The following is a 15,031-nucleotide window of genomic DNA, read 5'->3' as shown; positions in this document are numbered from 1 at the left end:
TCCCAGTGCTTCCAGCCTGTAGCAAACTGCCCATCGTTTGGCCCGACTTTGCCCATCGCCCAACCTTCTTTTTCGTCAGCAACATAAAAGCTATCCCGAATCGGCCTCCTACATACGTATATCATACATGCCACAGGACATCGTACACACATCGTACACCCCCGCCCTCTGCCGTGTCTAGTTCATTTTTTATTTTTATTTTTTTTATACCTGTAGTTAGTCAGTCAATCACGTACGACCACACCTCTCAGCTAAATAGTAAAGTGAGAGGGGACGATGGAAACTGCCGTTTCGTTTTCCTTCCTACCCCTATCGGCATCCCCCAACCAGCATGAGTTTTGCTGCCCCAGACCTCTAGAACCAACACTTAGGGCGACAGCCCACGCAATGAACAGTCAAGACGTGAGACTCAGGCAGGAAGGGGAGGTCTAACCCACCGGATCCCAAGAAGATAGGCAGCCAGGCAGCTGTTCCAATACGCTTAAGGGGGGGGGGGGGGGTTGCAATCCAATGGTGAGGGTCGTTGAGGGCATGGGAGACGTGGACTGTGACTGGCATTGTCAGTTGTCATTGCAGTGTGATGCGTTGAATGCAATTTCTCATTTGTTGTTGTCGCAGCGAGGGAGCGACAGAGAGAAGCCATATCTGCTACATATGGCATACGCGCAGCCGAAACAGGAAGGTTGAGGTTGATGAGAAAATGGTAAAAAAGGAGGACTGAATGAGGATCCGATGTATGCCCTACGGCAGCAATTTTTTCGCACCACATCATCCGGATCAGTAGAGTTCCCGCGCGCAGAGCCTTCCGCCACGGAAAATCAACCCTTGGACCAGATATATCATTAAAATGTCCAGAGGCCGCAAAGGGAACAATGAGTCAAGTCCTGGCAAGCTGGAAATCGAAAATCGAAATCAAACCCAAGTTCAAAATCCAAAAGGGAGGCTGATTGATAAGAAAGGTCCTGCCCGCCGTCTCGTGTCCTGTACGTAGGTCCCGGGAGCTAAACTCACACAAACACGCACGGAGCATCATTTCCCGAAAAACTTGACTTTGCTATGCGGCTTGATGTTACCGCTTTCTAGCACGATCTGCCCCTATAACAGCCACCAGCCTGTTCGGCCAACCTGGAAACTTGCCCCAATCGCGATTGGAAAAAGGACGCGGAATTAGAAGGCAAATTAAACAATTCGTCCAGCTTGGGTCGGGCAGTTGTGTTTGTGTGGCTGCATCAATCGTAAACCCCTCCCTCAACCCACCCATTGGGAGTCGGCATGGTATATAGAAGCGGTGAGAAAAGAGAGGGATAAAAATACTTTGCCATTTTTTTTTTTTTTTTAAAAAAAAAAAAAGGGAGAAAATCAACCAGCCAAATCAATCCTTTTTGCATGCATATACATTCATGCACATCATGAATCCCCTGGCTCCCTTTCGAATTTCACAAGGTTGGACAGGCAACCAAAAGCCCCACCTGGTTTTCATGTCCTGGTCGTCCGTCCCACATGGGAAGAGGCGGGAAGAAGAAGGCAGCAGGAGCAAAAATAATATATAATGTCAACCTGCTTGGTGCCACGTCGCTCTTCCTGCCCAACCTAAGTTGCACTAGTCGCAAGGCACCTTTGAGGACCCAATCGAACGGAGAGAAGCTCCATATCCAAATGAGAGAAATTCAATATAAAGCGTAAACAAACGTTACGGAGTTATTGTATGAAATTAGAGCAGTTTGGATTGCGTTGAATTGTGGCTGGATAACAAGGAAAAGGGAAAAATAAAATGGAAACAATAAAATTATAATGAACATGTAAAATTAGATGCGTTTGATAAAAACAAGAATGTAGATGACATGATGAAGCATTTTTATGACAAGGGGGAAAGGATTTGATCTGGCATCAGAGAGTGTCGGTTTATAATGGTACAATTCCGTCGTCCCTTGTGAGTTGCTTACCAATGGTGGATATGAATCTAAAATCATTCATTGTCGCCCTGTTCCGGTGCTTCCAGCCATTTAATTGCAGGCGAGCAAGTCCTCTAGGGTTGCAGCAAGTAGAAAGTGGGTAGTCGGCGGCTGGATCATGTCAAGGATCACAGTGGTCTGAAGGTATGGATAGGGCCAATTTTGAGAAGCTCCCAGTGCCACACGCAGCATGTGGTTGGTTGGAAGAATATAAGGGAGAGGTGAATAAGGATATACAATGTGGGACACAAGGTCATCAGTACTCTTTTCTTTTCTTACTTGCCCTCTCGGTCAAGCAATTCCTGGGCCGCAATTAGCTCGCTCTGGTTCATCTCCCGACACCTGATATCGGCTGATCTTGAATGTACAATCTCGTGTAACTTTTTAGTCGACAGGGCCTGCAGTTTTGTGAGTGTCTCTTGCGTGGGCAGATTGTGATCACCCCCCTTGAGTTGGGTAGCGGCCTTTGTCGATAGTTTATCCAACAGGCGGCTCGTACTCTGGCGGCTGTGAGTTAGCACGGCAGGGACCATACGAAATAGAGTCCAAGGAAGAATGAAAGGAATCCTTACCAATTTAAGTCCATAATAGCCGCGAAGGTAATCATCGCACAGCTCAATGCTTCGGCAAAACCGGCGGACGCTATCGGCCAGGAGTCTCACTGTCATCTCTTGGTTGTCCGATGAAGTCGATGAAATGTACTCTACTTCACCCAGCCTTGCATGAAGCTGTAAGGAAAAGATTAGCTTCTGGCCTCCCGCCACAAGTTCCTCGTTAATTTCGCAATTTAAGAGACAATGTCTTACGTTCCACGCATTTGGTGCCACCAAAAGAGCCTCTTCCAAACAAAAGATAGCCTGCATACTCATTCCCTGGGCTTGGTAGAGATCGGCAAGTTCACACCACGCTTCTGCATCCGTCGGGAATACATCGAGAAAATCTACTAGGGCAGATATCGCATCCACTGGCCGCGACATAGATCGTAAGAGTCCAATGCGTCGTTTTAGAATTGGCTAGACCCAGACATCAATTTCAATTTCAATTTCAATGCTTCGAGGCATCGCACAATCAGGGTAATTGGGAGTACACGAACCACGTTCACTGGGTTCTCCTTGAGCACTTTTTCGTAACCTGTAAGGATTTCTTCGAAGGCATCTCGATCTTTTGCAAGCGCCTCCTCGTAGACGCCCTTGAGAGCCATAATGCGTTCATTGGCAGGCCCAAAGCGTTTTGATAGCCGCTCCAAACATTGGCGTGCAGAATCGTCATCCCCCGTCCTTACGCAAGCCAGAAATAGTTGTTCGTATGTTAACCATAGTTCGGGGGTCTCTGAAGTTGTGAACATAGAAAAAGGGAACGAAGGTTGTTGCGCAGGGTGGCTTGCTAGGAATGATGGAGTGTGTTGTGAGAGTTGTAGGACAGCGCGTGGATCGGGGGAGTTCAACGCCATCTGTAAATCTGGAGGCAAGGAGGTGGCCATTATCGCTTCGTAAAGGACTGGAATGTTAGTCCACAATAACTCCATCATGATTGATTGACCCCACAGAGCCTTTTTCCTGCAAGGGGTTGAGTAACGCTCACCTCACAATCAAATGGATACCGGTAACTAGCTATCCTCCAGCTTTGTATACTAGTATGTTTGGATGCGAGGCGATGTATAGACTAACAAATGCACAATATGTAGAATTCCGAAGACGAGACAGATGTCTATCGGGAGGAATGAAGGTGGTTGGACAAGAGTTGCCGGAGTTCGAGCGGGAGTTGAAGTCGGAGATGCGCCGTTGGCCTTAGTTTTTAATTCTTCGTTAGCGAACCCCGTGATGGTGATGTCAATGCTGGAATTGGAATCCGGAGCCGCCAAACCGCCAACTTCACCCAAGCAAACCGACTTCGATCTTCGATACTCTCCCGCCCTGGCAAACAGCCTCAGCAGCCGGGTAGCTTGCGTGCGGGCACCTTTTGTTTCGCTTGAATACTGGTGCATTGCAAACCCAGACATACGTCCATCAACTAGCATTTACTACGATTTATCTTGATTTCAACCATGTCCTCCTACAGCTCACATCCCACCTCCAAGTTTCGATAACAGCCCCAGGCACCTCATGCCTACAGCACTGGGCGAAGGCTAGATATTTAGATTCTGTATTCCGGAGTGATTGTTCTCGAGTTCCGGGGGGTTTCATAGTTCATACCCTCCAATAACCATGTCTGATAGCTCCCAGCGCCCCCGCCAAATGAGCCATGGAGAAGAGCCCTTTGAAACTAACATTTAATGCAAGGTTCGAAAAGTCGCTTTACGACCTCATCCGGGGTCTGCGGAATCACAAGGGGAGTGAGGTCGAATATATACAAAACAGCATTAAGGAGTGTCGGGTTGAGGTGAAGTCGCAGGATATGGGTTTGTTGACGCAGATCTACTCATCTACCCTTTAACGAAAACGGGCACCAGGGTTGACTGTTTCCAAAAGATAAAAAGGCAACTGCGCTCCTGAAATTAATATACCTGGAAATGTTCGGATACGATATGTCTTGGGCTGCGTTCCACGTACTTGAAGTCATGTCTTCGGCGAAATATCCGCTGAAGCGCGTCGGGTATCTAGGAGCAGTGCAGAGCTTTCGTCCAGATACAGAGGTTCTCATGTTAGCTACCAATCTTTTAAAGAAGGTAGTAGGCAAAAGACATGCATGATATTCGCTTAAGTATAGAGAAATATGTATCTGACCCCCTTACTCATTATCTAGGATATGGTGTCTCCTGCGGTTCCGACGATGTCATTACCTCTCCTGACACTGCCACATATAATATCTCCTTCCCTAGGGTTGTCTTTGTTGACAGACGTACTACCCCGTCTGTCTCATTCGAATCCTGCTGTCCGAAAGAAAGCGGTGGTGAACCTGTACAGGATATCTCTAGTCTATCCAGAAGCCTTTAGGATTGCTTGGCCAAAAATCAAGGAGCGCTTGATGGATGATCAAGAGGATAGCAGCGTTACTGCAGCCGTCATCAATGTTGTCTGTGAACTGGGCTGGAGACGGCCTCAAGACTTCCTTCCACTTGCTCCCCGACTATTTGACCTTTTGGTTGATGGCGGGAATAATTGGATGGCCATCAAAATCATCAAATTGGTAAGCATTGCTAGCTCGTATTTTCACATCACGGGCGCTGTAGCTAAATCTACTATCTAGTTTGCAACATTGACACCACTGGAGCCACGACTGGTTCGGAAGCTCCTCCGCCCTTTGCTTAATATCATCCAAACAACTACAGCAATGTCTTTGCTTTACGAATGTATAAATGGAGTAATCCAAGGGGGCATCCTGGAGAACGCGGATGGAGTGCGCGAAGGAGAGGAGATCGCCAATCTCTGCGTGGAGAAACTTCGAGGCATGATTGTCATGGAAGGAGATCCCAACTGTAAGATCTTTTCTTCCGTTTCAGAAATAATTGCTGTCTGACACTTTACAGTAAAATACGTTGCGCTTCTTGCATTTAACAGGATTGTGGCTTCGCACGCGACATTGGTCGCCATGCAACAAGATGTCATCATGGACTGTTTGGATGACAACGATATTTCCATCCGGTTACAGGCGCTCGAGCTCGTATGCGGCATGGTGACTAGCGACTCCTTACATACAGTTGTGACGAGGCTAATTACCCAACTCCAAACGTCCCCGGCGACAATGGACGACGCTCACGTTAACTCTACCATGCCCGTTGGGTTAACTCCCTCAGCCGATATTGATGGAGACGATCCAGAGGAGCAGCTGCATTCAACCCACAAGAGAAATGAATCGGTGCTCGCCCTACCTAACCACTATCGTAACGAAGTTCTTCACCGAATACTGGATATCTGCTCACGGGATACATATTCGTCGATTGTAGACTTTGAATGGTATGTTGAGGTGCTTGTGCAGTTGGTCCGCCTTGTACCGCCACGCACAGCTGCGGGCTCGTCGGAATTCCAGTCTCAGAAAGGTGGCGTTGCAGTTCGGATTGGATACGAACTTCGCAACGTCGCTGTGCGGGTAAAAAGCGTGAGACCCGAAGGCACTCGAGCTGCAGAATCATTGGTATTGATGGATAATCGAGCGATTCTGTTCCCCGCCGCCAGTGCTGTGAGTGCTGATATACTCGAATTTTGTGCCTGGATAGTTGGGGAATATGCAGAATACCTAGAGGTCCCTGATCGCACATTCACGTCGTTGATTCACCCCTCCAATATTTCCCTACCGAGCGCTGTTTTGTCGTCCTATCTTCAGGCCATACCAAAGGTCTTTGTTTCTCTGACGACGAAGTTTCAAGGCTGGGATTCTTCGAGACAAAGCGAGGTTTCTCTTCTGCTAGCACGAGTCACTGACTTTCTAGAGAAGCTATCATCTCACCCTGACTTGGATGTTCAGGAACGCGCTATTGAATTTCTCGAACTCCTCCGTCTCACTGCAGAGGCTATCTCATCGCAGGGCGCCGATTGCACTGATGCTCCACTTCTCCTGTCATCAGCGATTCCGAGCTTATTCACTGGTCTTGAACTTAATCCTGTCGCCGTGGGCGCTCAGGCGAAAGTTCCTCTTCCAGAGAATCTTGACTTAGACAAGCCTTTAAACGACAGACTCCACCACATTCTCAAAGAATCAGAGAACGACTGGTTGGGTGCATCCGATCAAGGTGACCTTCGAGACTTTTACTACACCCCCGAGACCGCCAGTACGAAACTTCAGGCCTACATCAAAGAATCCACAATACCCAACACCATGCAGCCATCCTACCAAAATATGCCTGACGATTTTGCCGAAAATGCCGAAGCCAAAGACCGCCGACGAGCTGAGCGCAAGGATCGAAACAGAGACGATCCATTCTACATTGCATACGAGGAGGGGTCGTCGGGAACTTCAACTCCCTTCCACCAAGTCCTTCGCACATCCAATGGCGAGGAACTGGATATCGATTCCATCCCCATCATTGACCTAGCGATCGAAAGCAGTGAAACGACAACATCGCCATTAGCAACGAGGGTAGGAGAGAGACCACCAAAAAAAGCCCATTCAAAGCGCAAAAAAGTGGAAATACTGGGCGACGAAACAATAACCATCACCGACGAGCGCGTTGCATCCACGACAGGCGTCACAAAGACTACGGCAACTGCGGGGAAACCCAAAATTAAACGCTCGCTGCTGGAAGTCGATTCGAGCGGGTTATCTAATCTTTCTCTCGAAGAGCCTAGCTGGCCAGGGCCAGCAGCGCCGGCCCTGAGTATACACGATATCGAACGCCGGGAAGCGGAGGAGGCGGAGATGGCCACGGCGATGCGGGAGATTGAGAGGCTGAGGTTAGAGATGCAGCGGGCAGCAGAGCGGGTACAGGCGCCTGGTGTGCCACCGGAGGGGACACTTGTTAAGCGTAAGAAAAAGAAGAAGAAGGATCAGGGTGATCCGGAGGCGAAGGAGGCGAAGGCTCAGATGAAAACGAAGAAGCGACCGGGTAAGGAAGGTGGTGTTGGTGGTGACAAATCTCTGACACCAAGCGCCACAGCTACTGGCGGTACCAACGATCATGCAATGACTAGTAGCGAAGTGGGCGGAGGCGGGATAGAAGTCGAAGTGAAACGGAAGAAAAAGAAGCAAACGTCGTCATCTTCTAAGAAAAAGAAAGATACTGCTTCCGCCGCTTCTGCTGCTGCTGCTGCTGCTGCTGCTGCCGGTCCGAGTGCTGGTGTTGATGAGGATCTATAAGGTTTAGGGGGTGGCATATAATATTATAAATATACGGGGTACTTTATGTATGTATCAGATATATGGACATGCATAAATGGGACGACGTCCATGATAGGCAAGAGTCAAGCATTCCATCTGCTACCTAGCCTAGAGTAAATGGTTGTGGTCTAGTCAAAACTAGCGGCAATGCTCTTGCTGAATAGTAAAAGCATTGTAAACAGGATGACACATTCCTACGCCGATTTTACATGGAGAACACAAATAGAGAGATCGACAGACAGACAATTGATAAATAATTGGGACAGATACAAGATGAACTACTAACACAGGTATGTAATAAAAAGAGATAATGAAACGCCGGTCATTTTCTCCATATTTCAGCTAGGCTGAACAAAGCATCAAGGAAGAATGACGACATATAAGCCTAGATGAAGATGTTAATACAGATAATAGGAAAGACAATAGAATCTAGGAAGAGCGGGGGGGAAATGGAGAATGGGCACGGATGCAAACAGAAATGGAATCCACAGGCGTCGGAACTCTAGACCACGACACGACGGATTTCGCAAAAATTAGGGCCAAAAGAGAACGCCTCTCATGGGCGACGGATGAGCTGGGCGGCAGTAGACAGTTGATGTATCGGTGCGGGAAGACCAGGCGAGGCAGGCGATTTCCACGCTTTGAGAAAAGAGCAGTCGATTCAAAGCGTAAAGGAGAATAATATTTCAATCATTCCCATTTCTCTTTTTTCCTTTTTCCTCCTTTTTTTTTCCTTTTACGCGTTAACCCGTCCACTTCGACACAAATGCCCAAATGACCGCCCATAGTTCCGGGACAACCCTCGCGAGCTCGAACAGCATTCCACCACACACGACGAAGGCGAGGACGACTACCGTAACAACCACCAATATGTATCAGTTAATAACGTCCTACACCCGAATATATACGTGCAGAGGCAAAACGTACCAACCCAGCCAAGAGGTACCGGCGACTTTGGTTTCTGCTTCTTCGACTTCACACCGGTCTCTGGTTTGCCGCGCTTTGCAGCCTCGAGTTTGGCAAAGCGGTCATTTGCTCGACGCTGTTGGGGGGTTTGTGCCTAGATATCATTTTTAGTACTACGACTCAGTTGGTTGTAGATAAAAGTCGAACATGGCCGCATACCATTGTGAGGGTTATAATACTAAGTTTCTTGTGGTCTGGTTGCTGGTGAACACGCGGAGGAAGAAGAAAGCGAAGAATATATATCCTTGTGTTTGAAAAGGGGTGAGGAAGCGGGAGAGAGAAGAAGTCCAGCAAATCGATCGAGTCGTTCTTAGATCGAATGATATCAGCCGGCGATGCGGCCAGCTGTCCTTCAGGAGCTAGGTATTTCTTTAGGCTGGCCTGGCTAAGGGGCGGCGTGAGAACAACAGCGGCGCGGAGAAGACGTACGAGGGTGGGGACAACAATCGCCGAATGGGAGAGGAGATGGATCTTAGGGTAAACAGATCCTGCTGCGCTGCAGTATATAAGTAAAATATAGCTATATAATAATACAAATGAATAGTCAACTAGATAAATAAATAAATAAATAAACAATAAAATGTTGTTACTAACTATCGCAAGCGAAATTTGGCGATGATGTGATTACCTAATCAGGCCATGGTCTTGGCGATGATGTCACAGCAATCACATGACTCCAGCCGAGGCCAACCTCTTTCAAACATCGTCAATCTCAGTCTGCTCTCCACGATAATATTCAGCCTGTGTCCTGCTGTAGGAGTGTGATCGCCATGCCGACAAACGGGAATGCAGCTGTCGACGGAGATGAGTCCCCCGAGGCTTGTCTCGCCCAGGTAAATATCAGCCCCACCTACCCGCTATTGATCCCCACTCACATCTTCACAGGCGTTCAAAGATATCGCAGAGTCTGTACTCCCCCGCCGCATTTAACCACTTCAGTTAATGCATGGTCGTCATATCTATCTGATAACTAGAAACTCAAACAAAAATCTAAACTAATGCATACTTATGGGTATACAGCGGTGAAAGAGCAGCCTCAGCTCTTGAGGACCATCTCGCTAGTCTGGAGGAGAAGATAGAAAGTCTCCTGGCTGCCGTTGAATCGTCGGGAAATTCAGATGCCACTCGTGGCATTCCACAAACATTCTCCAAGCCCGAAAACCAGACAGATACTGGAGACAACACAGGCAACAACACAAACAACACGCGGGGCAATGAATGATGTCGTCCTCGATCAGAAAATCCGCTCCAGATGGAACACCCCGCTTCCGTCCTTCTCAACGACCCCGACCTCCGTGATAATCCCATCGACAAGTGCCGCAGGCGTAACATCAAACGCCGGGTTCCACACGCCAATCCCATCAGCTGCAACCGTGATAGTTTCCATCGCCCCAAGTCCATTTCCTTCCTCTCCAACCCGCGGCCCCCGAATCTTTGTGACCTCCTTCTCGGGCCGTTCCTCAATAACAATATCCGCACCGGTCTTCGTATTCATATCGATGGTCGTCCGCGGCGCCGCGACGAGGAACTTGACTCCGTGGTATTTCGCCAGCACGGCTAGGCCATATGTCCCGATCTTGTTGGCCGTGTCGCCGTTGGCGGCCACACGGTCTGCTCCGACGATTATGGCGCTTACGCCCACACTTTGAGCTGGGCCTGCGCTCTGACGCGCGAGGAGGGCTGCGGCCATGTTGTCTGTGATGAGGGTGGCGGGGATATTGTCGTGGACGAGCTCGAATGCGGTTAGGCGGGAGCCCTGGTTGTACGGGCGGGTTTCTGTGCAGTAGGCACGCTCGAGGGACCCAGTGGCGTGTAGGGAGCGAATGACGCCTAGGGCTGTGCCGTAGCCGGCTGTAGCGAGGGAGCTGTAAGATATTTAATACACTATTAGCAACGCATTGCAACGCATTTCACAACTGCTAGAACGAATACGTCCCTCCATATCAACATAATTAACATACCCAGTGTTACAATGCGTCAACACTGCAACCTTCGCTTGCCCCGTCCCCGACATAGACCCTTTAGTAGTGATTGCATGTTCCAGCACCCATTTTGCCCCAGACTCCCCAATGGCCCTATTATCCCTTACATCATCCTCCAGCATCCTCTCCGCAGCCTCGATATACGCCTCCGCTACCTCATTCCCACCAACCCCCTGCACTTGCGCTCTACCGTTAACAATCCGGCCCAGCCTCCCGGCCGCCTCTGCCAAATTCACCGCCGTCGGCCGGCTACTGACCAGAAACTCCAACTTCTCCAGGATAAGCAGTTCAACGTCCTTGGGTTCCGCGGATAGCTGATTATTGGTCGCTAGCGTATGGAGCTCTACGGCGAGGGAGAGGGCAGCCACGATGGCGATGGCCGGTGCGCCACGGACGCGCATTTCGTGAATGGCGTGCCAGGCATCGCGCGCCGAGTGGAGAGGGTCATAGGTGGTCTGGTGGGGGAGGAGGAGCTGGTTGAGGATGTGCAGGGAGCCGCGAGTGTAGGTGATGGCGACAAGGGTCATGGTAGTGTGCTTTTTGTCTTTACTTCTTTTGCCTTTCTTTATTGCAAAGGGCGCGGATGTATGTATATATAGTAAATGGCCTTATGAGTAGGTAGCTGGTGCTTGATATGAGGGTTGATATTTCGTTGGACCTTTGCATGGCGGGGTTTGGCTGAGATTTATAAATTTTGTCTTTTTACCCCTCCAGATTCCGCGCTACATATTTTATCCCGGATCGGATAGATACAAACGGATTGATCGAATATGGTGAACCTCTAGTTAATTTTCATTTTATTAAAAAATCAACTCCGCAGCGGTTCTCCTTTTAAATCCACACCCGCAAAATGCGAACTGATGGTCACTTTTTTGAACCGCAGATGACGTGGTTTCCATGCAAGTATATAACTATATCCAATGCCTCGAAAATTCATGGCCACAACGAAAGCCCTATGCTCACCAACACTAGCCGCCAAAGAGGCCGTAGAACGTGCGTAAAACACAGGGATCAAAGGGACGGAGGCAATGTCCAAACTTTTCACTTGCAAAATTGGGTGCGCCTGTAAAGCGTAGAAAAGATCAGCCATGCAAATTGCATTGGAGTCTGTTAAAAAAACAAATATCAAAGAAACCCATTCGCAAACGACGAAGACAAAGGACAACCCTATTTCATTTACTCCCCCGTTCCGGGACACAGTGGGTAGGCAAGGTATGCAGGAAGAGCGTTACACCTCGCATCCCTCATCCGCATGAAATAAATCAGCAGCAACGACAACTACAACAACATATATTTATCAAGTTAGAGAAATACCCATTTCCTCACAGCGGTATGCCGTTATACACCGGGCAAAACATGGACATTACAAAGCTGAACTTTGTGTCGCGGCAATGAGGAAAGAAAGTGGATGAGGGAGGCGATCTGTCTGTCTGTCCTCTCGCAGCTTCTCTTGTATAATATATCATGGTCATTTCGTAAAGCTATTCCCCTCCCCGGAATATGAAACGAAGAGGAAATAACTATGAGGGTTGATTGTTAATCGGCTGAGATATAAAGGACTGAAGGAGAAAACGAGCAGTTAGCAGGAGAGCAAATCAAAGAGATAAACGGTCAAGGAGACAAGAGAGAAGAGAAGATATATGTATACCATTATTCCCCCTCACAAAAGCATCGCCATAACTCCGTCTCAGTTTTCCATCAACGTATTCCTCGGTCTTCTCCAGCGCGATATTCATATAGCCATCGACAGACTGCAGCTCTCCTAAACCACAATACAGCAGTTAAGCAAACTGCAATATATATAAGCACCAGCGTGATAGAAAACATATCAAACCTTTGTAGACCACGCCGGAATTCAGCTTGACCGTGACGGGGGCACCGGTGATTTCGCTGAGGAATGCGGAGGGATCTTTGCCCTCAGAGGCGGAGCCGTTTTCCATGGCAGGGGATATTTATACGCTGTATATGTCCGTGGGGAAGCTAAATAGCCCGATGGCAAATATATGGAACCGCAGAATGAAGAAATCAAAGGTGACCCAGTACGTGTTTTGATTTAGTTATTTAGATATTTAAAGATTGTGTTCGTGGTTGAATCGGGTCCAGGGTTGATTCTCTCTTGGCGGCTGAGTGGAAGTTCATTCATTATTTATTCAGTTAAATATTGTGACCAGAGAGCTTTCTTCCAATATCACACTCTCTCCACTGCTATCTCGGCATACATCCGCTTGCAGTATGGCTCAGTGTTCTTCCTGTAACATCACCCGTTCCTCAAAGCGCTTCTGGATTAATTCTTGTATCACTGACAGATCTACCAACAGAATATCTATTCGAATGCGCGAGAAGGCCGGAGACAATAAATATGCGATCTTTCTTCAAGAAACCAGACTGGGCGAAATCGGGAAGTAGCCCAGGCCAGTCAGCCGACTTTTATCGGCGCTCTGAACAAGTCTACACTGATATTATCTCCAGGGAACCAGAAGAGGAAGGGGATGAGAATGAGGATGAGGATGAAGTAGATGATAAGCAGGGAAGCCAACCTTTACAAGGCCACCGGTCGCAAGAAACACAGTCGAGAGACTCGAAACGGCGGCGCATCTCTCGCGAGGAAAGTGCGTCATCGACTGGTTCTCAAATCTTGGATTCTCATGGACGTGAGAAGCCCGGTGAGGATCTGGGAGATATCAAGAAGATGATACCCGCAACACAGGGCCAACAACCACCAGAAGCCATGACACATACGAAAGCCAATAGTCCACCTAATAAAATGAATAATGAACCACCTCCAGCAGCAGCAGCAGTTGTAGAACTGGATTCAGACTCGGATGAGGATCCTTTACGACTGGAGTCAGAAAAAACGCGAGCCTCTCAGCCACGCAATAAACAGCTATCAAACCATAATCTTGATGATGACAACGAGGATACCAATGATGGCTTATATGAAGAAGAGGAGTATGCCCAGTTAGCGCGCAAAGCCCGGGAGCGAGCGCGACAACGACTAGCAGCCTTAGCTAACAACTCTGGATCTGATACGAATGTAGCACCGGGAGGAGCACGAGCAGCTCAACCCCTTAACCCCAACCACACAATAACAAAATCCACCGGCAACACCCCAAACAGACAAAGCCAGCGCATGGAGCCCATCGTGAGGATCCTGATAACTTCCGACATACCAAACACCAGTTCGCTCATCGTCCAGCGACGACTGAACCAGGATCTTCGCGACGTGCGCCGAGCTTGGTGTAGCCGGCAAGGCTTCGACGACGACATGACCACTTCCGTATTTCTGACCTGGAAGGGTAGACGATTATTCGACGTGACGACCTGCAAGAGTTTAGGAGTGCAGCAGGAGAAGGAAAAAGGGCTGCTACAACCACTGCCCATAAGAAACTATTACGATGATGACGACGACGACCGTAATTCCGGCCAGGATGACGGCTCGATAGAAGTGCACATGGAAGCCGTGACGGAGAAATTATTCGAAGAGAAGAAACGACAGGCGATCAAGGCATCGCAGCGAAACTCTGGCGGCAGTGATGAAGACGATGACGACGACGACGACGGCGACGACGATGATGATGATGACAACAAGACGGATGAAGATGGCAAGGCTCGAGCAGAATTAGGAGCTCAAGGTAAACAGGCTGTCCTCCTGCTAACACTTAAAGCCCCCGGTATCGAACATTTGAAGATAAGAGTGAACCACAAAACACATATCTCGTCGATCATCAGGAGTTTCCGGGAAAAACGAGGAATACCTGCCCACTGCGCGGTTGAGTTGCTGTTCGATGGCGCCCAGTTGCATCCGGATTCGGTGGTGGGGGACAATGATATGGCGGACCTTGACGCGATTGATGTTCGTATCAAGTGATCCTGAATGATGTAGATATTTTGTGGTATGGGTATCCCAGCTAGTTAATATGTTCTATGGAATGTTTTGTTACCATCTACCTACCTCGACACATATTTAGTATAGCATAGGATAGAAACGGGTATCTGATGGAATTCCACTCTTCCCTTGCCTACAGGTAATGTGTCAAAACGATAACCTCATCACAACCCCCTCGATCCTCGATCTGGGTTTATCGGATGATCAGTTAATCCCAGTTTTTCAAATGATCGGGTTGGATAAACAACTTCATTAAATAATCCACACGGAACCGAGATAGTTATTCATTTATTTTATAAACTAGAAGTGGCTAACGACCATTAATTAGACATTTAAAGTTGATATCAACTATAACCCTGTTCTCCGAAAGCAGCATAAGTCTAGTTAGAGAGCAATTTTCACCCACGCATATACTCCGATTTGAATCCCCATGAAAATATGCTGCATAGAATCAATCTCAGTAAGGAGGAAATGATAGCAATTATAAGAAGGAA

General features: G+C 48.3%; 6 protein-coding genes across 6 annotated transcripts; 2 read left to right on the top strand and 4 right to left on the bottom strand.

Moving 5' to 3' along the window:
• Nucleotides 1-1,700: 1,700 nt before the first annotated feature.
• Nucleotides 1,701-3,667, bottom strand: HCBG_09091 (tetratricopeptide repeat domain-containing protein; the record flags this gene model as incomplete). Its single annotated transcript, XM_045436140.1, has 5 exons — nucleotides 1,701-2,452; nucleotides 2,525-2,680; nucleotides 2,759-2,965; nucleotides 3,046-3,437; nucleotides 3,534-3,667. 4 exons carry the CDS (start codon nucleotides 3,151-3,153, stop codon nucleotides 2,228-2,230), a joined length of 696 nt encoding a protein of 231 aa, XP_045283128.1.
• Nucleotides 3,668-4,509: 842 nt separating this feature from the next.
• On the top strand, nucleotides 4,510-7,682 carry HCBG_09090 (uncharacterized protein; the record flags this gene model as incomplete). Its single annotated transcript, XM_045436139.1, has 4 exons — nucleotides 4,510-4,617; nucleotides 4,695-5,078; nucleotides 5,139-5,367; nucleotides 5,419-7,682. 4 exons carry the CDS (start codon nucleotides 4,510-4,512, stop codon nucleotides 7,680-7,682), a joined length of 2,985 nt encoding a protein of 994 aa, XP_045283127.1.
• A 764-nt stretch (nucleotides 7,683-8,446) lies between these two features.
• HCBG_09089 (uncharacterized protein) lies at nucleotides 8,447-9,373 on the bottom strand (the record flags this gene model as incomplete). Its single annotated transcript, XM_045436138.1, has 4 exons — nucleotides 8,447-8,553; nucleotides 8,631-8,763; nucleotides 8,829-9,160; nucleotides 9,361-9,373. The coding sequence occupies 4 exons, from the start codon at nucleotides 9,371-9,373 to the stop codon at nucleotides 8,447-8,449; spliced, it is 585 nt and encodes a 194-aa protein (XP_045283126.1).
• A 530-nt stretch (nucleotides 9,374-9,903) lies between these two features.
• On the bottom strand, nucleotides 9,904-11,178 carry HCBG_09088 (S-methyl-5-thioribose-1-phosphate isomerase MRI1; the record flags this gene model as incomplete). The annotated part of the gene is made up of 2 exons (XM_045436137.1): nucleotides 9,904-10,534; nucleotides 10,631-11,178. The coding sequence occupies 2 exons, from the start codon at nucleotides 11,176-11,178 to the stop codon at nucleotides 9,904-9,906; spliced, it is 1,179 nt and encodes a 392-aa protein (XP_045283125.1).
• A 1,009-nt stretch (nucleotides 11,179-12,187) lies between these two features.
• HCBG_09087 (LSM domain-containing protein) lies at nucleotides 12,188-12,591 on the bottom strand (the record flags this gene model as incomplete). The annotated part of the gene is made up of 3 exons (XM_045436136.1): nucleotides 12,188-12,210; nucleotides 12,300-12,413; nucleotides 12,486-12,591. The coding sequence occupies 3 exons, from the start codon at nucleotides 12,589-12,591 to the stop codon at nucleotides 12,188-12,190; spliced, it is 243 nt and encodes an 80-aa protein (XP_045283124.1).
• A 419-nt stretch (nucleotides 12,592-13,010) lies between these two features.
• HCBG_09086 (uncharacterized protein) lies at nucleotides 13,011-14,519 on the top strand (the record flags this gene model as incomplete). The annotated part of the gene is made up of 1 exon (XM_045436135.1): nucleotides 13,011-14,519. The coding sequence occupies one exon, from the start codon at nucleotides 13,011-13,013 to the stop codon at nucleotides 14,517-14,519; it is 1,509 nt and encodes a 502-aa protein (XP_045283123.1).
• Between the last annotated feature and the right edge of the window lie 512 nt (nucleotides 14,520-15,031).

This window comes from Histoplasma capsulatum (assembly GCF_000150115.1).
Source record: "Histoplasma capsulatum G186AR genomic scaffold supercont2.21, whole genome shotgun sequence".
Taxonomy (NCBI): Eukaryota; Fungi; Ascomycota; class Eurotiomycetes; order Onygenales; family Ajellomycetaceae; genus Histoplasma; species Histoplasma capsulatum.
This window is presented reverse-complemented; position numbering and strand designations above follow the sequence as displayed.